The 23523-nt window shown below is 52.0% G+C and overlaps 1 protein-coding gene across 1 annotated transcript; it reads left to right on the top strand.

Annotated features, from left to right (window-relative positions):
- The first annotated feature begins 452 nt into the window (after nt 1-452).
- LOC119105525 (putative peptidase C1-like protein F26E4.3) lies at nt 453-22546 on the top strand. The gene is made up of 5 exons (XM_037228989.1): nt 453-457; nt 1760-1813; nt 2105-2328; nt 13659-13813; nt 21253-22546. The coding sequence occupies exons 1-5, from the start codon at nt 453-455 to the stop codon at nt 21466-21468; spliced, it is 654 nt and encodes a 217-aa protein (XP_037084884.1). The 3' UTR covers nt 21469-22546.
- Nucleotides 22547-23523: the final 977 nt, after the last annotated feature.

Here is a 23523-nt window from a genome sequence, read left to right as displayed (position 1 = left end):
TATTTCGGATGCCACTTATGCTTTTCTAACCGGCAATGATAAATCCATGTGTGCATCAATTTACATGGCAAAATGTGCATTGGTCTTAAATATTGAGGCGGCATGAGGGTAAAGGTGCTCGCATCCATAAACCTAATCTGACATTATCGAACGTGACTTGCAGAATAATGCTGCCGGCGAATCCCATCTGCATGGAAAAATGTTTGTGCCCAATGAGATACATTGTGGTAGTTGTACGCTTCGAAATTCCTTTATAGGATTATTTCCAACGGTGCTTCGACAACGGCTTCTGAACAATTTGCTAAAGAGAACTACGTCTGTGAGGGCGTGGCGAGCGAGTCTTACGTGAACTATTATTTTCTCACTTGTCCGCCCCATCGCATCCGTTACGCTGCCCAGAACCGAATGTATTTGCAACCTCTGGACGCAGGTTCAGGCAGCTCTGCCTGCCCATGGTGTGAGGCAGCTGCGGGCGCACTGCTTCACCAAGAACTAAGATAAATCAGACGAAGTCCGTTTTTTTTCACTGACACTCCACTGACCTTCAGCCGTGATGGCTCATACAGTGCCAAGCCATTCATCAAACCCATGGCTGCACTGCCCCCCCCCCCCCCCCCCCCGCTTCCCCCGTATGCGAAGAGCTCGGCGGTTAACTTCACATACGGCTGCTTTCAGGGGAGAGTGAGAAATTGATTATTTTCTTATCGAATGAATACCCATATTTAATGGTCAAACACGTGCAATTCGAAAAAGCATGCGTTACGGAATGATGAGTCAAAACAAAAAATAATAACCTCAAATGATAATGATTAGCTTACCATTTGTCAACGGTGCATTTTCCAAAAACGCGAATGCCGCGACCTCAGCTTTCAAACGCCCATTTCCAGTAGCTTGGGAAAACGATAAAACGCTATCTGAAGCACTGTGCGGGCTGGCACTTCTTCACTCTCTGGAGGTAACATCACTCCATCATGACACTGCGTGTTTTCTTGGGCAGACAAAACGTCTTGTGATAGCAAATTAATTAACACATGAGAGATGCGAGTATTTAATTTTATTCGTGTGTTTCTGCTTGCATAGCAGATTGCTCGTTGTCATTGACATGATTTTATCTGCGAATTATTAGTCTTCGAAAACAAATAAGTGGATCTCCGCATATTAACTACTCACGAAAGATATGCTTTGCAACACATCGACCAAGCTTAACAGTACCGGATGCTGAAGCTGTCTGGTTCTGTAAGCTCAGTTTTTGGCATATTGCACGTGATGACAGCCGACAGCCCTCACATATATATTATCGTCCAGCTGGTGCCACGCCGTACAAGACGTCTTGCGCCTTGGGACCAGCTGGACGATAACATATACGTGTGGAGTCTGCAGGACTGTCTGCGGTCTGCAGTGCTGATGGGCTGTTAGGTGGTGCGGGGTTCTGATTACATGGATCTTGAGTCGAAGCAAGGCAGCGCTCGGTTCATGATATTGTACGCAAGTGGGGTTTCCTGATATTGGGTTGAGGCTGGGTGGGCGTGGTTGAGTTCCGTGCTTTTACGGGTTGGGTGCTAGCTCAGTTGGGGCGAGGCGGGATTCGGGTTGGAATTCAGTGAAGACTTAGTGTAGTTTTGAAAGGTAGTTAGCGATTTAGTGAAAAAAATTGATGACTGCCGATGATAATTGTCACGCGAATCATCATGTAACTGATAGCTGGAACCAGGTGGTGCGGCGAAGACTCTGCGCTAACCCGGTGCCTGTTCGCTGGCAGTGTGGCCGAGGAGTGCTACTCGCGCACTCGCTCATGGGTGCCCGTGCGCCGGCAGTGTGGTCGAGGAGGAGTGCCACCCGTGCAGTCCCTCACTAGTGCCCGTTCGCCGACAGTGTGGTCGAGGAGGAGTGCCACCCGTGCAGCCCCTCACTAGTGCCCGTGCGCCGGCAGTGCGGTCGAGGAGGGGTTCCCCCGTGCAGCCGCTCACCGGTGCCCGTTCACCTGCAGTGCGGTCGAGGAGGGGTTCCCCCCGTGCAGTCCCTCACTAGTGCCCGTGCGCCGGCAGTGTTGCCGGGGGGGGAGTGGTACCCATGCAGCCGCTCACCGGTGCCCGTTCACCGGCAGTGTGGTCGAGGAGGAGTGCTACCAGTACCGGTCGGGCGAGACGAGCTCCAGCGGCGAGTGTCAGACACCGCGCCGCTCGTCGCGGCCGTATCAGCTGACCTGCGCCAACGGCACCACCATTCAGCTTAGCCGCGACGAGATGATCGGCATGCAGCCACCCTATCGCATCGCCAGCAAGGAGCAGGACATTATGCACGAGCTCTACTACAGCGGACCTGTGCAAGGTGAGTAGCGGTCCTTAGCGGGTGCAGGGTAAGTTGCAAGGGTCTGTCGGGTGCTGGATGAATGGTAAGGGTTTTTGTCGCGTGGAAGGTAAGCGGTAAGGGTTTCTGTCGGGTGCAGGAAGAATGGTAAGGACCTTTGTCGGATTCAGGTTGTGTCGGGGGTCTTTGTCTGGTGCTGGATGAATGGTAAGGCTCTTTATTGGGTGCAGGGTAGGTGGCGATGGTCTTTGTCGGGTGCAGGATGGGAACTAGCAGCTTTTGTCGGGTGGAGGATAAGTGATGATGATCTCTGTCGCATGTAGGATAAGAATTAAGGAGTTTTTTGGGTGTAGGGTAAAAAGTGATGGCCTTTGTTTGGAGGAGAATGAATGGTGATGGTCTTTTTCGGCTACAGGATAAGTGGCGAGGGTCCTTGTCGGGTGCGGGCTGAATGGTAAGGGCTTCTGTCGGGTGCAAGGTAAGTGCTGCGGGTCTTTTTCGGATGCAAGATGACTGGTAAGAGTCTTTGTCGGGTGCAAGGTAAGTGGCGAGGGTTTTTGTCGGGCGCAGCATACATGGTGGGGGCCTTTGTTGGGTGAAGGACGAGCAATGGTGACCTTTCTCGCGCTGAGATTGGGTGGTGGCAGAGTTCCTCGGATGACGGATGACGGATGACGGATGACGGATGACTGGTGTTGATTCGCCGCGGGCTCAGGATGAATGGAAATGATCTCAGCCTGGTGCACAGTGGGTGTTGGTGATCTGTTTCCATACGGGGTGATAAGTGGCCATTTGGGCCGACACAGGCTGGGTGGTCAGGGTCATGGCCAGCGGCGCAGTGCAGGCTTCAAAAGGATGGTCTGTGTGTTGCAGGGTGATCAGTGATGGTCTATATTTGTGCAATTGATGTGGTGGTGCAGAACGGTGCTGGTATTGGTACCTGGCTTATTTCGAGAATGGGGGCGCGAGAACCGAAATATGTCAACACCAGGACCGAAATATGTCAAACATATTTGATTGTGGTCTGTTTGCAAACTTAGGTGATTCTGTTCATTTTACATGTGTTTCTTTCGAGATGGATTGTTTAGTCGTTTTGTCTATGCGGAAAGAGAGAGAGAGAGAGAGAGAGAGAGAGAGAGAGAGAGAGAGAGAGAGAGAGAGAGAGAGAGAGAGAGAGAGAGAGAGAAAGAAAGAAAGAGAGAAGAAGAAGATAGATAGATAGATAGATAGATAGTAGATAGATATATAGATAGATAGATAGATAGAGCGGAGAGAGAAAGAGAGAGGGGGAGAAAAGATAGGGAGACAGAGGAGGGAGAGAGGGAGAAGAGAGGAGAGAGAGGAGGGAGGGAGGGAGGAGTGGAGGAGAGGAGGAGAGGGGGGGGAGAGAGAAGAAGAGAAAGGATAGAGAGAGAGAGAGGAGGAGAGGGAAGAGAGAGAGAGAGAGAGAGAGAGAGAGAGTAGAGAGAGGAGAGGAGAGAGATAGAGAGAGAGAGAGAGAGATGAGAGAGGAGAGAGAGAGGAGAGAGAGAGAGAGAGAGAGAGAGAGAGAGAGAGAATACATTTTGCATAATATTGTGTGGACTTTTTGATCCAACTGTGAGATCATTTCACGAGCTCGATCACGCTCGATTCCATGACATTCTGTTCAGCGACTGTGTTTCCAAATTACTGCCAGCGATAGACGTGATACGATAGCATAAAACCCAGAGACATTCTAGGAATCCTTAAACCAGCTTTCCATGCATGGTTTCGTAACCATCACTGCGCTGCAACATGCATATTGTGGAAGCACCGCAGAATTTTTTTCATAATAAAAAATAACCGGGCTGCTTTGTTCAAACACACCTGCAGCTTTTCAGACACAGTTCTAGGATACTCATAACTGCACCACATGTTTGGCTGCTGTTCATACATGCAATGGTGCATGCCGCTAGCGCTGCTTTACTTGGTTATAACCACTGGCCGTTGTAAAATTTTCCTTCAATTGCACCAAAGGTTGACATATCGTTTCGCGTAACTGTCGAATGGCAAAAGTGGGCAGCTTACAACGGTCGTATCTTTAAAGTCTATAGTCTATAAGTCTATATGAGGTGTCACTTTTTGGTAGTTGGAATATCCGCATCCGCCGCGTACCCAAAGTTGAAAACCCGCACCTACCCCGGCTGTTTCCCCCAAAATCCCACAGGGGCCGGCCAGCCATATTTTTCATTCCAGGTGCACATGCTCAATGTTATAATTTTATTTCTGCCAAAACAGGAAGCTGTTGGAAGCCTGCAAGCAAACGCATTCCTTTAGTTGTATTTATGCAATGGTTGACGTCGAGAGACTGTTAGCCAAGCCAAGGCACACATACTTGACGTCATAACAATATGATGGTCACAAGAGTCCATAAATATCTGGGCATTTATTCCTTCACCTTTTTACCAACACTGAGTGAAGTTGTACCCTTTTTTAAATTTCAAGACCTGGAGCTATGGCTCATTTTGAAGAGACTTAAGACAAATTAATACGTGCAATCCCATTCGTCCCAGACATATAATCCTCTGCCCCAAGTAGAAAAATGTCTTAGAAGGTACTTTAATGGACTCTTCAAAAGGAGGTTATAATCCAAAGCTTGAAAGAAAACAATTGAAACAACTACAACCGGCGGCAGAATGCAAAAGCTAAGACTGGATTTACATTTAACTGGGTTTCTATGATAGCTTTTCAGTCAGTGTGCGTGTTTTCTGCAGCAAAGATTGACTCGCCAAAACCCAAAGGTTCTATCCACTTTAAGTCAACAATGTGATTAATATCTCAAGGAAGTATTGGCCTATTCACTGCAGAATGGATGGCCTCACACATCAATAGATGCCATGGAGAGCATATCAAGAACAATATTGTCCATGGCCAACAACAACAAAAGCAACTTTTTCAACTGCATAGATAGCAGTAGGTACCTAGGTGATGGCTGACTACGTTTACATACGCCCAGTAACGAGGCACAGAGTTCAACTACAAAAGCGTTCTTTTACTGCTAGATTTATGCCGCAAATATGGGTGTACGCAGAATGCTGACCAGCTTGGGCATCTTTATGCCACATGATAAGAAAACATTTGACGTGGAAGGTAAACACACCAATTGGTGGAAGACAAGTGCCCATAAATGAGCTCATGGACGGTTGATGACCCATTTAAACGTGGTTAGCAAACACGACCTTGTCCATACGCCACGTGAAGACCATTCTTGATGCGCATCCGAGGTTTTGGAACAGTTAATGATGGTCGATCTTTGCCGACCTCAGCGCACCGATTTTGTTTTTTGATTTTTGTACTAGAACTTTGCTGGGACCGTTGGAATGGTTTGGTAATCAGCGTTTTCTTTTGGTTTTCCTCCTGGATAAATTCCAAATTAATACATGCCTACAGCCGAAGGCATTGCTGTAAAAACTTATGATATTGGCAGATGAGGTCCAAACTGCAGAAGCCTGAATAAGTATGTTGTTTGGATTTCACAGACAAGTTTTGAAATTGCAAGGCATGGCCACGCCTCCAATCCAATCCAGGCGTTGCCTGATGTTTTTGGTTTGGCCATATCCTGTGTAGTTGCATTTCACACATGTGCCTGCGAACCAATGTGTGTTTGGCATGTGACCTGTGCTCTCAGTTGTGTGTGATTTGTTTGAAAAATGATATGAACATCCAGGAGAGATTTTTAGCAAAATATGGTTCGGAACGGCTAACCGGGGAGAAGTGGTTTAACTTGTTTTCTTGTTCGTTGGGGCTGAAGATGGAGCCCATCAGCTCAGGTGGAAACTATACTCATGACAGAATCTACCAGCAATGAAAGAATATTCCAGAAAAGTTTTCGCTTGGTGTTGAAATTGCATCCTTCCAGAAAGTATAGTTAAGTGATCGTATCTGACTAGAGTTCGTACAGTTGTTGAGCTTTGGTTATTAGATCAAACCTAGCGGTATGGAAACACCAGTCGGATAATTTTAGATGCAAAATGCCCCCAATGCCCGTAATGTGGCCAGGAAGCCAGAAGTACCCTCTGAAAGCTCTGCGGGCTTTTAGGCGCCAGCGTGTGCGTCGTTACGGGCTTCAAAGTGACGGGTCTTGTAGCCATGGAGGGCACGCCACATTAGCTTCCAGCCATGTGTGATATTAAAACGCACACTTATTTCCTTCCCCATACATAATCATATTTGGCTTTAAAGCGATGCTCTGAAATATTACACACTCAGACGACAGCACTGAATCTCGCCAACCAGGAACCGAAATGCTTTCACATGTGTTAGTCATCATCATACCGCAGGTCACCAATTCCAGAGTGATAGGAGTTCATCTGGACCATTACGCACTGAAATCAACGACAACATGGTAACGCAATTTGTAGGAAAACGTTACGTGGAATCTCAGCTGTTTTTACAGGGCACGAACTAGCGATATCCGAAAAGCAGTGCCCGGAGCAAAAAGTAAGAAGCGTAATGCGCAACAAAGTAAGAGTGAAACATTATTTTAGAAAAGGCCGCCAGAGCTTTCCAAATACGAGACGTGCTTTGATTCACCTATCAGCCAATCTTGGTGTGCTTCCTGTTCCTTGCACATTTTGACCTCTTTCAGTGAACCGCAGTGGCTGCGTGCTTGTTGATTTACACAAATGTCGCCATATCAGATAACTTACCGAGGCATATCAACCAAATATTTGCGCAGCTACACGTTCTCGCCGCCACCGCTACACGTGGCTCACGGGCCCGGTGCGGCACCGCTGTTCTTTGGAAACATGATCGCGGCGGACACGACAGGGCGCTCGGCTTCGGCGGCGCCGGCTCGGACGCGTCCGGGACGTGGCGCCAGGCGGGGTGAGCGCGAGCTCGAGTTTCAGCACGGCTGCAGCGCGCCGGCCGGCGGGACGCGGATGTGGCTGGAGCGAGCTCATGAGATCGCGCTGCGCTCGGGTGCGGCGCTGCCGGCGGCGCGTCGGAATGTCGGCGGCGGCCGGATGGGTGAGCTCAGCAAAACATGCTCTCCGTCGCGCCGCAGCTGTCTCGGACTCATCTGAAGAAAGCAAACATGTCGTTAAGGCGCGGAGCTTGTGGAAACGCAATGAAATCGGGAACCGCAGACGTCTGGAGGCCAGGTCTTCTGAACGTCTGTCGCCCGCGCTGGCGCGGCCTCAATGTCCGGGCGTGGCGGGTGTATACGAGTTTCACTGCTGGGCGTCGGGCTTTTAAGACATTCCTCTTCTGCCTGGGGGCTTGCCTAGTCCCTCGGGACGTAAATTGTGTAGCTCCGGTCATGGGACGCCACTGATGTCATTCAACAGACACCGGCGTTGTGGATGGTCAGAGACGCCGCCGCGCTGAGACTCCCCGCTAAGGTCATCTGTTAAAGAGAGCGTGACACATTTGGAGCATATCTGTAAAGCATACCTGGGGAAACCTCGGGACATTAGTGTGTGATGCTATCACCGGGCTGCAGCTGCAGTCACTGCAGCACTAACAAGACAAGCAAATCCATTTCAGTTCCTTTGAGTTTAAATCACACTGGTACCGTTCTGTTCCACCACTAGACCTCCTTCTTTTTTGAAGACTCGTAGCTTATTTCCGGCACGGGAGGTCTGGGCGTATGTCAGGAATTGAACTAAAATATTCGTCGTTCCCTTTACGACTGTGCGCGCGGATTTCACGCCGGTCTCGGTAAAAATCGGCATGCAAATTAGCATGGCGAACGCTCTGTACTTAAACGCCGTAGGCCCGGAAGGCCTGGTCAAAGCGGGCTCAGAACTGGTCGGTCTCGTTAGTCCGCGGAGCTGGCGACGGCAGAATCTGCTGCAGACCGTCGCCAGCTGCTGCGGACTAGAGGTGCCACTTTTGAGCTCCTTCAACCCGCGCATTGCGGGCCCACGGGCTTAAACGTGGCACATCTACCAGTATGAATGACGGCAACGGAACTGATGTTTATGAATGGAACAGCGGGCGGCGTAAGCCATTCACCGAATGTTGCATTGGTTGAAATTTGAACCGGTGCGTCACTGGACCATACGATGTCTGTTTCTAAATGTCAAAATGCACTTCGGAAAGATCCGTGCTAAACGTCATAGGGGAGAAATCAAAGCCATAGTATGTCGTTTCGTTGAATCCGCTCGGCAATGGCCTATTATTTGTATATCGATTTCCCTAAAAAGAGTGTTTCAAGCTGTTGTAGCATTTAGTGTTCAAGTATTGTGGCCATTTGGTGCTTTTTCAAACATAACATGACACATTCTTTGGAAAGGGCAAAGCAATTAAAAAGTATTGCCTTCATAGTGGTGATCTGGGAGTCCGGAAGTGTTAATACTGTGGGAGCGGTCACGTCAAATCGAAGCTAGTTGGAGGATTTCAGGAAAATGGTAGGCCCTTCAGATCAGGCGCGTCTGGTGTAACGCTGGGTAGAAAGTACAAAAAATAAAGTAGCATGCTCCTGTTAACGTTACCTAATAAGCCTGGAAGACTAAGACAATCTGCTAAGATAGTTTGTTATGACAACCTGCTGAGGTCGCCTGCTGAGGTAAGCTGTTGAGGTCACCGGTTGAAGGACAGCTACTGAGATTGCCTGCTGACAGCACCAATTAAGACCATCTGCCGAGGTCATGTGCTGAGGTCAGCCACTGAAGTCGCCCGCCGAAGAATAACTATCGTTAAGGACATCTTTCAACACCATCTGCTAAATATCAGCTACGGCGATCATTTGCTGAGCCAGTCCACTGTAAGTTCACCCGCGAAAGTAAAGGTTGCTGCGCTTTGTCCGGATGGCTGGGTGCTGAGATCCTCGCCGGGACGACCTGCTCGCGGGAGCAGCAGGCGGTGCAGCGGTGGCTCAGGTACGCTCGCGGCGAGCCGGATTCCAGCCGCCTGAGTCCGCCGTCGACGGGCGTGATCTACTCCGGCCAGAATGCGGCGGGCGAGGTGCCAGGTGCGGGCTGCCCGCGAGCCCGTCGGACGCTGCGGCCGGCCGGACAGCGCCGCCGCCCGCCCGCCGGCCGCCGGCCAGCCAGCCGGAGAACGTCCGGCCGCCGACCGTCCGTCGGAGCCGTCAGTGGTCGGGGTCACGTGGGCCGTTTGGCTGAGAATCATCCTCACGTTGGTGGCCAGTCAGCTCGAGAATTATCCAAAGGTGTCATTTGAGTTGGTACCCACCTGACCGTTAAGAAATCAAAATTCATCAGGTTGTGGTTTCAGAATCATTCGGAAAGTTGGGGGCCAGATGGTTTGAGAGCCCTTAGGACTAGCAGTTCATCAGTTTGTGAACCTCCCAGGCATAAGGGTCTCAGGTAGTCTGCGAATACGATCAGAGAAGCATTTCCAGGCGTAGTACCAACACTGTCCTGGCACCAATGTAGCTGTACTGATGTCGGCTCCGAGGTCGGACCGGCATCCGTACCAACTTCCTGTGCATTCAACACACTCTACTTGTCCGCTCTTCTTTCCGTGCCAACTGCTAAATCGTTCATTTCTGCAACACTGCGCCTATCGGGGACAACTTTCATGTATCGGCCGCAAGCAGGCCTTTTGCACTAGCGGAGGGGGGGGAGTCGACCCAAGCGTACGCACGTGGCTTGACACGCGCCCGGCTGGCCGGCTAGATACCCTTCGCTCGGGTGAGGGGAGTCTATTTGACCCCTCCTGAGATCTAGTTAACTCAGAAAGCTAGAGATACCAAATTTACAGGGTGCGTTGACCTGTACGTGAACTCACTTAGATCGAAGTTTGAGGTTCCCAGGTGATGACCTTCGGGTCAAATAAGGTCAAACAAGGTCAAATTCCAGGTTGGTCTCCTAAGTGTCCCCAGAACCTAAATAACTGTTTCTGAGCAAAAGGTCACACGTGCATTTAAGGTGAGTGACCTTGTTTGACCTTTTGAAGGACATGGTGACCAAAATCATACAAGACTGCTCTGAGTTGTGCATTTGAATAGGCGACGAAGATTACGCTAGGCAGTATGTTTCTAGAAACAAAATGTTGATCTGGGTCATTTTAGACCAATGACCTATTCTGACCTTTTAGAAGTCCATGGAAAATGTATAATGCGGTTCCTGCCATTAATACATTCGAAATGAGCACCAGAAACTATCCCATACAGTAAGCCCTAGAGCAATAAAACAGGTTGGTTTTGACTTTGGTCTGACCTTCATACCTGGCCTTAGTTCAACATAGTTTGCTCATCCAATATTTGTGTTGCCTAAGAAAACATATCAGAGATATATGGCTTCGTCAACACTTCGTTGTTGCACCAGATTGAACGGTTCCCTAGGAATTGTCTTCGCTGAAACCATGGCCCGACTTTGACCTGCAATAGGTCAGCAACCTTACAAGGAACATCTAATATGTTATACCAAACGATCCGCTATTCATTTGTTTACCGCTTTGGCTTTGGCTAAAATTTGGCGTGGCTACGCCCCGCCGTTCGGAAACCATTCCTGGAAAACCTTCGGGGGGTCAATTTGACCCGCGCCCGAGCGCGTGTTCAACAAGATTCGTCGCGCCGGGGGGAGGAAGTTCTGGTAGCCGGCGATTTCCGGATCCATACAATTTCGCCCCATCACACTCCACTCTCCTCGTCCCATAGCCCTGAAATAGTCAATGAGGCTGACAATGCTGCAATCCTAATGAAGCAAAATCGACACATGCCGCCGATTCGTAGTAAGCTATTTTAAAACTTGCGGGCTGGGCCGTTGACGAACTTTTCGGACGCTCTTGGTGTGGTCGGTTTGATAAGCATCTGGGAGCGAACAGTTTGAGAACCATCTCAGGGCTTGAGAACCATCGGGACGTCACCAGGCCGTTGCGTCAGTCCCTTTGAACGTCAGTGTCAAGTCGTTTCGAAAACATCCGGATGCCTGCGGGCAGTCCATTCGAAGCTGCAATTTGGACATCGTTGACCAAATAATTGAATAATCTCCCAAGGATTTGTGGGCGGTCAATTCTAGAACGCGGCCGGGCTCGTACGGCCTTGAAGTAATCGCAGACCGACGACTTTAGCAACGCGTCCTGTCCGGGATCGCTGTGTCGCCAGGGAAGCTCGGTACATATGGTACATGTGGCTCGTTGGGCGCAGCGATGTCATACTTTTCCTAATGATGGGCCAACGCTTGTTGGCCTGCGTAGTTTAAACATGACTAGTAGCACGGCTTATTACGAACGTGACAGCTGAATGTGGCCGAAGAAGTGTCTTGGTGGGCGTCAAGTGATGGACATTTGGCACGTGCCGGACAACATACGTGGCCGATCATGAACGTACCCTTCATTATCATGAATGGTTGCAAAAGATAATTGTAGGACGCTGAGCTGTTCTTGATCATGCGGCATCATTCCTTGTCGTCGAGAAGGAAGACTGCGGCGTCACAGCAGCCAGCCGCGCCACGGGGTCACGAGGTCGGGTTCAGCTGACGACGGCGAGGGCTTAGTCAGCGTCGGAAAGGCGGCCAAAAATGACCTCCTCCCCCGCCAGCGGTGTGTTGTGAGTCTACCGCTGCAGTGAGTCAACGACGTGTCACGCTGCTGGCCAGAACCTCCCCCTGAACAGGGGGGGGGCACGTCCCGGGGGGAGGGGCGCAGCCTGAACGGCACACCTAGCAGGAGCTGCACACCCAGAGCGAGCGCACGCTTACATGGAGCTGCACACTAAGAGCGAGCACGCATTGACAGAGGACTGCACACTCAGAGATGAACCGCACAAACAGACGGGTACACTTAGTAAGGGATGGACATGACAAGGTCTTCATGACTGACACGTGCGGTATATTACTTGAGTTTCTGCGACGCCAGTGGCGTGTTATTTCCGATTTCCTACCGCCAGCCTTTCCCTGGTTATACCTGTAGTGACATCAGTGGGTCATCGAGCAAATGATGAGGCGTGAGAACCATCAATACTGGGCGATGTGAGAACGCGTAGTTACGCCTGAACCAAGCTTGTCGGGCGAGGACGTGGGTAAGCTGTTCGAGTTACATGAGAGCTTTCATTTGGGCTCTTGGTTCGAATAGGCTTTGATTCGGTAGAGAATGTGATGTAGTCACGGTTTCGGGGAACGCGTCTGTCTGTTGACCTTATGACACATGGATGAAGGTAATAACGGTGACGGTTGGTTTCGTGTTATTGGCAGGAGTGCATTTCAGCATTGATTGCCAATAGAAATAAGGCCAGATTTCACTTATTACGGGCCTTGGAGGGCACCATTCTAAGATCTTTGCCCACGCTTTTTTTATTATTTAGTGTTTGTACTGGAATGTATACCCATGGAAACAGTTTTATTGTGCTGCAGGCCATCCCAGCCTGAGCTGATACGTGTGAGCGGCAAACGTACTCGTGTTCGGGTACGTCCGGTTATTTCTTACTGTTATTACACAAATGCAGAACAGAGCAGCGCGTGTCCTATATGTGTGAAGCATTGCAGGCCACTGACTGGCAGTGCACGGACGCAGTTTCTTAGGAATTTGACTAGAACTTGGCACGTTTGAAATGAATGTTGGTCTGTGGATCTTAAACTCTGTCCGAATTGTTATCCTATGCTAGATGCTTATGACCGGAAATAATGGTATTGTATTTTTGATCCCATCTGTGGGCCATGTACTAAATTGAGTTCAAAGTCGGCCAAACTGGGCGGATTCGGATGGGACGGAAGTTGACGTATAACTTGCGCGTTGGTCTGAAATTGACCGGGTCACGCTTGTCGCGGACCGCGACACGCGCTTTTTTCACGATTTGACCAGCCAACCCCCGCCGGGCCCCGCACTACCTTACTTGCATCGATTTGGACTCACACCATAAACCTAGTCAACTTATCGCTGGCACCAGGAAAGGCAATCTTGCTGCCTATCACGCGGATGACGGCGATAATGTGAAGCAAGACGAGGGTGCTGTTGATGCAACTCTGACACTGATGCCGCCAGTCACCGCTAACCGTGCGCGTGGTCACTGATATTGGCACGGTACGGTAACTGTTGCTGCTGTTGCTAGCGTTGGCAGGGAGCGGTGGCTGTTCATGTTTGCACGATCTCCGCTGATTGCCGGAGGCCGTTCGTATCGTCACCGCATCACCTCCGGCCGCGGATCGTTCATACAGTTACTACCACTGTCGCCGCATCATCTGTGAGCGCGGATCGTTCATAAAGTTACCACCACCACCGTTCACATAGTTACCACAATCGTCAGTGCATCACCCCTGACGGCGGATCGTTGATGTAGTTACCACCACCACCGTTCACGTAGTTACCACAATCGTCAGTGCATCACCCCTGACGGCGGATCGTTGATGTAGTTACCACCACCTGTGGCCGACCGTGTCGTGACCTCTTCACCCCTAACCGGTCGACTGTTCCGCCGCCAGCCATCATGCAGGTGCACGAGGACTTTTTCTCGTACCGCTCGGGCGTGTACCGGCCGACGAGACTGCGGCAGTCCTCGCGCACCGCTCATCACTCCGTCCGCCTGCTCGGCTGGGGCGAGCAGCCGGGCCCGCGCGGCGAGCCCGTGAAGTACTGGGTGAGTACCAGAGGTGCAAAGCATCATGGCAAACTGGCGTCTGGCTCACACTGGCACAAACCTAGCTGTGTGGGGCCCAGCTTAACCCTGTTTTATGCGGGGGAGGCATATTCTGCCCTCTCCCCCCCCCCCTCCCAGTAGTTTTGTGCTGACTGCTCCTATGCTGTTTGCTGCAGCGGCACAACATTTTGCGACTTGAGCGACTTAATGTACTCGCGTTGTGTTAAAAAGTCGGCTGTCCAGAAGCCGTTTGGGGCCTTCGTTTTTAGCAGGCAATCTGCCGTGTGAGGATGCTATAAAACACAAAGTTCTGTGGCAAACTTCTGTTGCATCCTGGGCTTAAGTGACGATAGCATATTTACTTATACAGCCATATGCATCATGGCATTCTTCAAGTTCACCTTTTTCCGGCAGAGAAATACTCAGGTTGGAAAATTGACACCCACTGAGTTACGAGAGACACACCGCCGAACGACTTGCATATTTGCGCTTGTTTGCACGTGCTGTCAGCGTATATAAAGATTGTTTCCATGATGTACATATTGCTTCAGATACTTTCGGGAAAAAATGGACAATGAAAGGAATTTCCGGTCGTGAGTGTTGCGTAAAGCACGATGAAAGCAATCGCGCGCATTTGACGTGTGCCGTCTTTATTAGCAAAACAAGATGGGGAAATCCGGTTATACAAGGCTTATACATACTTAAGAAAAGTGAAAAGTGAAAAGTGAAAAGTGAAAGAAAAGTAATTGTGCGTCATTCATGCTGTCGACCTGGATCCGCCCATGTGCAATATATGGATCATTAAAGATTAGGTAGCAAAATTTGTAATTTGAATCTTCAGGTTTGGATATATGGAAAACCGTACCTTAAAAGCTTGTCCGTGTTCGTCCTTTGAAAACATGTGACCTTTAAAAAAGATACCCCAATTTTTTAGTTTTACCTCCGATACTCCCAACACCCCTATCCTTGATTTTGAGGGTCTCAGAAATGAACATATGGGTGAATAGATTGTTGTTTGTCCATTCAAAATCCAACTTAGCTTTTCTCGAGATCTTTGTGGGGGAGGGGGCGGTCAGAATCCGCGCCGCCACTAAATTTCACAGCTTGCGAGGCGTTGAGTTAACACCAGTGAAGTTGTGTGCGTGCCGGTACTGGTAAGATCTCTCACCTTTCCCGATGCAGGCCAATATTTCGTGTTATCGAGAACGTATGAGCTTGGTCAGCCCAGGCATCACATCAGAATCGTCTGTACGGATTCGATTCAGTAGGAGCTGCCGGCTTCTCGGCGCCGACACGCGGCGTCTCTGACAGACAGCTGACGACGGACAGACTTGCAGTCTGTTTCTCAGACTGTCAGTCGGACAGACCGAGCTGTCTGGCGGACAGTTCCGCTGACGCGCCGACAGCCGGGACGACGGCCTCCGCGCGCTGGCCGGAGCGTGCCCACGTGCGCGGCGGACGGACGGCGGGCCCGCTTCGGTCTCGTTTGCGACCGGACCGCGGTCGCGGTCGCGGTCGACCGGACCGCGCCGCTGTACCGGACCGCGGTACAGCGGCAGGGTGACAGCGGACTCGTCTGCTAAGTGGTACTCGGTTAGATGCGGAGACGCATCGACCACGTGGCCATTGCGCGCGAAAAGCGGTGTTTGATGAGGTATATGGAAAGCTGACAGAGCCGTGCTCGTTGAATTTTCACCATGTTTGTAGCACTCCCAAGTTGTTGATATGCAAAAATTCTTAACATTGACACAGTTCCAGAAGCGGTATTAAGATAGTTGCTGGCAGGTTCTGTTGAGCTGTTGGCAATGAGCTGACGGAGCCAAGCGTGGTAGGCAAAAAAATGGTCTACTAATAGTCAGATAATTTGATGAAGAGTAAAAAGAAGGGCCTGCAGCTCCTGGTTTTCGGCATTTTGACCTCAGGGTTCTGAGCTGAGCTATCGATCCACAACTACATCCACTTCAACATGCGATACTTGCGCCGCGCTGTGCGGGCCTGCTCTGCTGTCCGCGGTCTGCAGGACGGTGCGTATGATCGAGCGCGCGCGCGCGCGCAGGCCAGGGTCGTCCGTCCGTCGCCAGTTGTGTGCAGCGAACAACGCTGGGCAGTCGACCTCGTATGTCGTCTTCGATAACTGCGACAAATGGCACACCATTAGCATCGCCCACACCATGTGGCCCGAAACACCGCGCCCAGATCTCCAGACGGGTGCGGACGACTGCTGCCCCAGTGCTGACCCGGCCTCCCCCTCCCCCCCTACCGACCACGCGTGTCACCGCTGACAGCGGCACAACATCCAGAGACGAGCCTGGCATACCACTTCCCATGTTCAAAGGCGCCACGAATTTTACCTGGAGGCCATCGCCACGGACCGCAGAGAGATGCACCTCACCCCGGCAACCGGCACAAGGTTGAACTGCGCTTACGTCTGGCAGTCGATTAAACCAAGGGGCGGGGGGGGGCGAGGTGCAACTGTTATTCCCGTTGTTGTGTGATGTAGTCTCCAGGCCAATGCGAGTGGCGCTACATTGAGGTTACACTGATCACAAATTACGCCGGCATGTGTCAGTGATGCTTGGCTGGAGAATCAAAGGTCTCAGAGTGATGATCTCTGAGGATCGCTCATTCTCAGTCGCATTACTCTAACAGATTCTGTGGTTCTAGACCCATGTGTCACTGACACTGGTCAATATAAAAACGCACCAGTGTACAAGCTAAGCTACGCATTGCCCGCCGGAGTGTGACGTCATGCATCGCCCACCAGCTGCATTCCAGCTAGTGGGCGATGTTTTGAACTGGCGCGCGGCGAGTTCCGTCACAGCGCGGCTCTTTCGTGACCAGTGGAGCGCGCTGCATGATATCAGCCGTCGGCGGCGCGGCGGTCACGTTCCACGCTCCCACACACGTGTGGCGTCCTGCGCGCGCCGTGCAGCGCGCGTCAGAGACCGACAGGCCGGCCACCAGATGTTGATCGCTGAGATGGCGGCTGGGCGTGTTGCCGCGGCTTGGCGCGCGGCGGCTCGGGGACGGCGCCGCGGCTTTGTTTCCTTTATCTTAGAAAGTGGGTGTGATAAGATTACCTTGAACCGAAGATAAGTTTTAAGTTGTTAAGAGTATTTTGCCCGTTGCCATTTGGGGTGCGTCGACAATCGCAAGCTCCTGGAAGCGGGTTAAAATTGACCCCTCGGTATTTGATGGTTTAATTGGTGCATCGAAAAAGTCAGACGGCAACCGACAGTCACTATTACACAGAAGTCGTCGAGCTGCATCTGCTTCTGGGTCAATGTCGTCACAGGTCACGCGAAATACCTAACAAATGAAAAAAATATCGTATCAACATCAGAGCCCTTGTTGCTCACTACTACATGGATGCATCATTGGCTGTATCGCCTTTAAACCGGCGCCAAATCAAAGAGCGCGTTCTGACACTTAGGATCATACCTTAGTGTTGGCAAAGTTGAAGGTCACCTTACATCTCTTTAACGTCAGGTCACTTCACCTGACACGATGTTTTCGCTCTTGCAGTTTACACCACAAGCGCAATCCATTAGATTGGAAAATTTCAATTCCACCGGCTTATTTACCAGGAAACGACCTAAATGATTTTCGTTTCAAACGTTTACGTTCCAGTTCAACTCAGATGACTTCTCATGAGAGTCTGTCTCGTATAATGTGGCTGCCCCTGGCTGGCAGATAGCCACACTGGTCGATGAGGTACATCATGGCAGGCCAAAAGAAGGTAAGAAACAGCGGGCTACGGCATGCAGGGATAAAAAAGCAAGCCCACTTGATTACTCATACATCTGACCTGACAGTGAGCAGGGTTCGATTCAGAATATGTCCAGTCAAGCACTTGTCAGCTGCTGAAAATTTGGCAGATCTTCCTTTCACAATTTAGGGTTTATCCCTAAAATTTCTAGGGGGAGTGTCCTTTTACCACTCTCAGGCGGTCACCGGTCAACAACGAAGGGTGTGAGTCAAGAAGTGGTCTTTTTAGTTTTCGTCTCACTGTGACTGAAACCGTCTGATGCACTGTTAATGTTTTGCTGGATCGCTTCGTCTCATTATATTGAGTATGCAAAGTCATTTCCTATGACGGGTCTAAATTCTTAGTCCTTGATCTGTCAACTAGTTACTGTCATGGTTATGGAGCCGGCTATCAGATGATTAGACTGTCACACTGGAACAGGCGCAATGGCAGCTCATCAGTATAATTCACTGGTATGTCGTAGCACCAACTATAGCCACAACTACCTTGGCATCCTGCGATGAGGGATTTCGTAAACTCCCCACACCGCGCTTCGCATTCTGTAACACCGGAGAAGTCCAGAGCAGGCCGCGGTGCGACGAACGAAACCAAGCCGTATCGTGCGACGAGTGGGCGTCATCAAAATGTATGCGCGTCATGGGTGCTCTGAAGGGGGGCCTCGTGCGTTCAAGCGGAGGCCTGCCTTGTACGGCCATGATGTGCGTGCTGAGGGGGCCTGCGGCGACCGTTTGATGTGAGTGTTCGGTACCGTTCGCTCCACCGACCGGCCCGTCCATGCAAACGCCTGACCCGCGGCGCTGGGTAGGCGGCTTCACCGCCGCGCCTATCGCAAAACCGCGCCGCGCCCTGCATAAATAATAGTTCGATAATCTGCATATTCAAATTAATGGCATTAATATGGGAGCATATTGGGAATAGCTGTTTTAGATCTGCATATTTTAGGCTGAAAATGGCCTGAACAGTGCTTAGAGTATGAAGGATTTGCACATGCGAATCCCGCTGATCACTGAGCGACGCAAGTCACGTTACAACTGAGCCCTGCGCATAAAACTATGATGCCTCGGTAGATGCACGCCCGGGGTGGTGCCACCTGGTCCCATGGACCTCTCCCGAATGCATCAGGCATCGAGGAAAACTGCCAAATGAGAGAGCTCCTAAGGTACCTTTTTCATATGGATCACTGCAGTCAATGTGTTAAGTCGTAACACCAGGCAAGGCCAAGTCTGTCTAAGGAAAAGGTCTAGGAAAAAAGGTCTAAGGAAAAGGTAAGGAAGTCATAAGGACTGGAATTTTCTCCCCCGTAGTCCGTAGAGGACCACATGAAGAACTCCACGAAGGTTCCGTAAAGGCGGTGGTATCGGAGCTTCCTCAATGTCGACCCCGTCGTCCTCATTAAAAAATATCGTTTGCTCTTCTGTGTCTTGACACATTGCGGTCCTCACAAGAACTTGGTTTAGCGTCTGTAAGTCATTTGCAACAAGGCTATCTATGCCCGTATGGAACCGCGTCCACATGCTCAGCATGTGTTTTGACGTTGCCTCCTGCCTTCGCTAAACTGACAACCTCATCAGGAACACCTACAGGTGTAGTTTGGTGGGGATGGGGTGGGGGGGGGGGGGAACGTACAGCGCTACGGCCTCGCCTGCATTTGCCTCTGACCGAGGCGTCAAAGCCCAGTCCATGTGAGCCGCACGTCCGGTCCTGCGTTCTGTGAGACACCTTGTAGAGTGTAGTACCCGCCACTGTACACCAAGCAGACCGGTGCTTGCGGCGCGAGCAGATGGTCTTCGATCCGCGCCGACCGGCCAGCCAGACGGGCCGGCCGCCGCAGCAGAAATAGTGCACCGCCCATGACAGCTTTATTTGCTTTGGCGCCGAGTGGAAAGCTGTTGTTGCAATTATCATGGCTAAGCGGATTATTGTTGTTGGACCGGTGGCGGTGCCACAACCTGATGCATGCCGTGCGGGGAAGGAGACATTCAAGGAAACCCTCGGCTGGCCCTCCGTACGGTTAGTGATAACAATCAGCGCTCTTCCTTGCATGATTCAGTGTTTACAAAATTTCGACAAATGACGAGCTACGATTGTTTTTAGAAAAAGCAGTGCGCTGATCAGTTTGTCCAGTCGGCTCCATGTGCATTCAGTTCATCGGGCGCGTTAGCAGCCACAGCGCGACATTCGACACCGTCAGGCGCTTTGGCTTCGATGAAGTTCAGGCGGTCGTGGAATTATTTGTTTATTTACACATATCGAGAAGACGTGTTTAAAGTTGTTAGTATGAAAGACTTGGATGATCGAGAGATGACACTGGTAAAGGTTGTTGACGTCCACCCAAATTTTGACACACACACACACACACACCACACACACACACACACACACACACACACACACCACACACACACACACACACACACACACACACACACACACACACACACACACACACACACACACACACACACACACACACACCGATGTCATTTCATACAGCAACGGCTTCATCCCAGGCTCCCTGGCTTCACCCCGAGCACGACTAGCGCCAGGTTCCGTCCGTCACTGTCAGTCCAGAAAGGAACCTGTTTAGCGGAGGTGTCACACCATCACAGAAAAGCACCGTGTCTTGGCGTCGGAGACACCTCTCACCAGCCGTATGTCACCCCGGCCCGGGTCCAACACTCGGCTCGAGCTCTTTGATCTGGCATATCCCGCTCATCAGGCGTGTTCTATTCGGTTGCAGTTTAATCATGCAGTCTGGCAGGGGAAATCGAGGCGTGTCAAGTGTGGCCTTGAGTCGTTCGTGGTACTTTTCAAATATATCCACCAGACAGCTCTCTTCATCTCTGTACGCAGCTGGCGCCGGCTGTTCGAAGAGCCGGATAATTTCCATGCATTGCACCGGTACGTCGTCATTGGGCGACAACTAGCAAGAAACCAGGAACAAATAGCAATGCAATACAGATATGACCCGTTTGCCCCTCCCCCGCAAACCAGCCTGCAACGGCGCCTCGTTAGCCAGACCACCAAATATTATCAAACATGGCGATAGATAGATGCGGGTCAGTCTCCGGTGACGCCCGTCGGATTTCTAACGACATGTTGAGACTGAAGCGCGTCGGCCTTCGGTGAGGCCTGTCGTAATTCTAACGACATGTTGAGACGGAAGCGCGTCAGCCTCCGGTGAGGCCTGTCGTAATTCTAACGACATTACGACGTAATTCTGGCGACTTGTTGAGACTGAAGCGCGTCATTTGATTCCGGCAGATGGGTGCGGCGGCGGTCCTGCTTCTCCGAAATAGCCCTTCGTGCTGAGTGTGGCTTAGTGTGGCGCTTGCCCCCCGCTCTCGGAGTGCATCCCCTTCTTGCGTCCTGTGATGCTGTGATCAGGTCCTGCTGAGCCCTGCACGCCATTCCCAGCGTTTCGCACAGCTCTAGCTGACCAATGACCCCTGCCTGTGCTGAACGGCTGCGCCGAACGCGCCCCGTCATATTGTGCGGACCATCGGAGTTGGAGCAGCGTCAGCGACGTATACTGCACACTGTTGTGGCTGGCATAGCCCACCGTCGCGCTTTCTGTCCGTCTGGGTCGCTGGAGCCGGCGCACGGAGGCACGGCGGCGGGGTCCGGGTAGCGTCCGTCAGCGTCTCTGACCCGTCGTCCCCTGCCGCAGATTGCAGCCAACTCGTGGGGCCGCCAGTGGGGCGAGGATGGCCTGTTCCGCATCGTGCGCGGCCAGAACGAGGCCGACATCGAGACGTTCGTGGTGGGCGCCTGGGCCAAGCCGAGCCGCGGTGACAGGCGTCGCTCGCGCGGCTACCGCCAGTACCGGCGCAACAGGCGCCACCACCTACGCGCTAGGCGGCACCACAAGACCACCAAGCAGTAGCGCGCTTGTGGCTAGCGCCGCCGGTTCGAGACACCCGGTCGGCGGCTGGTCGCCTCAGCACTGCCACGGATCGGCGCCGGAAATGAACCGGAAGTGGTCGCTTCCGCCGCGAGGTGGCCGTCGCGGAGAGCGGAGGAGAGGAAGGGCTTCCCGGCCGGCTGCCACCGTCTACTGCGTCACCTTCTGTAGCAAGCTTGGTATGAGAGCTGATTGAGTGGGAGAGAGAGTCTTCGTGGTTCTGGTCAGGAACACAAGGTGTGCAACGTTCGCGTAGCCGATTGGATGTGAGAGGGGAAGGAGCTCTCGCTTGCCTGTATGCTTGTGTAAACAACATGCCTGTGTGCAACTAGACCCGACATTTCGCCGTGCTCTGTTGGGGAGGTTTTGGTACTCCTGTCATGTCGTTAAAGCAGGTCTGTATCGCCAAGGCAGTCCGGGTGGTGATTCGACGACGTGCGTGGTCGCATTGTTCACATGCGCACGCGAATGCTGAAATCCGCGGTGAGCTGTTACTTTGACGGGAGTCGGACGCAGCGTGGAAGTAATGCTCTATCAAAACGACTTGAGCGAAGTCTGAAGCATCTGGATGCGAAGTGCTACGTTATCGGCTTGGTCGGCGTCATCGGCTGTCATCGGTGCTTCTGACGAGAAGAAGAGTGCGGACATGTAGGAGAGATAGTGGTCTAATGGAGGTTACGGAGTATGCATGTGAACCACGCGCCTCGTTCGTGCGAACTGCGTGCCAGGTAATGATCCGCCTCCCTGCCGGCCGGCTGGAACAGGTCCCTGACTTTGCGGGCCTGTTTGGCGAGGTGTGTCAGTGCCTGCGCCGACTGCCTCCATTGTGGTGCCACTCTGCTGTCGGCGATAACGCTTCCTGCTGTAGTCATGAGCAGCGGGGCCTGAGCGCGGTCGCAGACCTCGAACAGGCCCTCGCTGCTGCTTTCTGGCCGCTCAATAGCCGACGTCAGCAACTTTAGCGCCCGAACACTGCCATCTTTGCTGTATTAGTGTAATGACGGTTGCGTTTATTTCTGATTCCGGAATGACCTTGCGTGAAATAAAGTCGTACAACTGCGCCGCGAGGAAGGGGCTGGCGGAAACCGAAGTTCCGAATTGTGCGTGGTCGCTGCCCGGCTGTTCAGACCAACCAAAACACGCGTCTTTGAAGAGATGGTGCAGAGGTCTGGTCGAGACTGAAGGCGCCAACTGCCAAGAGGTCACGGGGCGGGGCCAGGGCTGGGGCTTTTGATCGGGCCTGAGTTGGGAGCCTTGTTTCCCAGACAGCTGACGAGCCGGCCCGCGGAGAGGGGGAGGGGGGGGGGGCGGCGTCAGACACTGGCCAACAGGTTGGTGGGAGGCGCCGTCTGTCCGAGTGGCCGTGTCGGCCTGGACCGAAATATAGCCGCCTGTCGGGCCGACCGGCCGCTTGCGTCACCGCCTGGCGCATCCCGCCGCGGTCGGCGGCCCCACGTGACCCGGCTCAGCCACCGGCCGACGCTGTGGCCAGTCGTCTCAACCGACGGAGCCTGGGTGGCGCGGCTGGCACGGCCGTCCTCGCGGCCGCGAAACACATGCGGAAGACGGCGCCGGCCCTGACCCGGCCGTCACCAGAGCCGCAAACAAATGCTCACATGATGCATGCGCAGTTAAAGCTATCTAGCTCATGTACAGCATTGCAGTTTGACAGACTTTCGCTCCTGCTCTGACAATTCGTCGATCGGCAACATTTTAGCTACAACTACGGAGAACAGGGTGCAAGTCGCGATAATGTTCGATGTGTCCCTTCCCGTATTGGCTTTGTTGGAACAAGAAACCTACGGACGAGTCGCCACGGAAAGAACGAGTGACTGCGAAAAAGGAGCACGTCTTGTTTATAACGACGGATGCGCCATCAGTTAAGTAGCAGTTCGTATGCAACTAAAAAAGTCGGTTGGTTGATTCCAAGGGCGTATCCAAAAGCTTCTCAAGAGCGATGGGCACTGGCATTACCCTCTCCTCTACTTTTGAGGCCACAAAATCGTCTTTTCGATGATGGAAAGCGCACCATTTTGA

Source organism: Pollicipes pollicipes, unplaced genomic scaffold, assembly GCF_011947565.3.
Source record: "Pollicipes pollicipes isolate AB1234 unplaced genomic scaffold, Ppol_2.1 Scaffold_6138;HRSCAF=7277_pilon_pilon_pilon, whole genome shotgun sequence".
NCBI classification, from domain to species: Eukaryota; Metazoa; Arthropoda; class Thecostraca; order Pollicipedomorpha; family Pollicipedidae; genus Pollicipes; species Pollicipes pollicipes.
The sequence above is the reverse complement of the archived record's forward strand: the minus strand, read 5'-3'. Positions and strand labels throughout refer to the sequence as shown.

What these genes read in the sequence shown, in the direction of transcription:
- LOC119105525 (XM_037228989.1), top strand. An exon ending in CTACAGCGGACCTGTGCAAG is followed by an intron (nt 2,329 to 13,658) that starts GTGAGTAGCGGT and finishes TTCCGCCGCCAG; the next exon opens with CCATCATGCAGGTGCACGAG. An exon ending in GCGAGCCCGTGAAGTACTGG is followed by an intron (nt 13,814 to 21,252) that starts GTGAGTACCAGA and finishes CCCCTGCCGCAG; the next exon opens with ATTGCAGCCAACTCGTGGGG.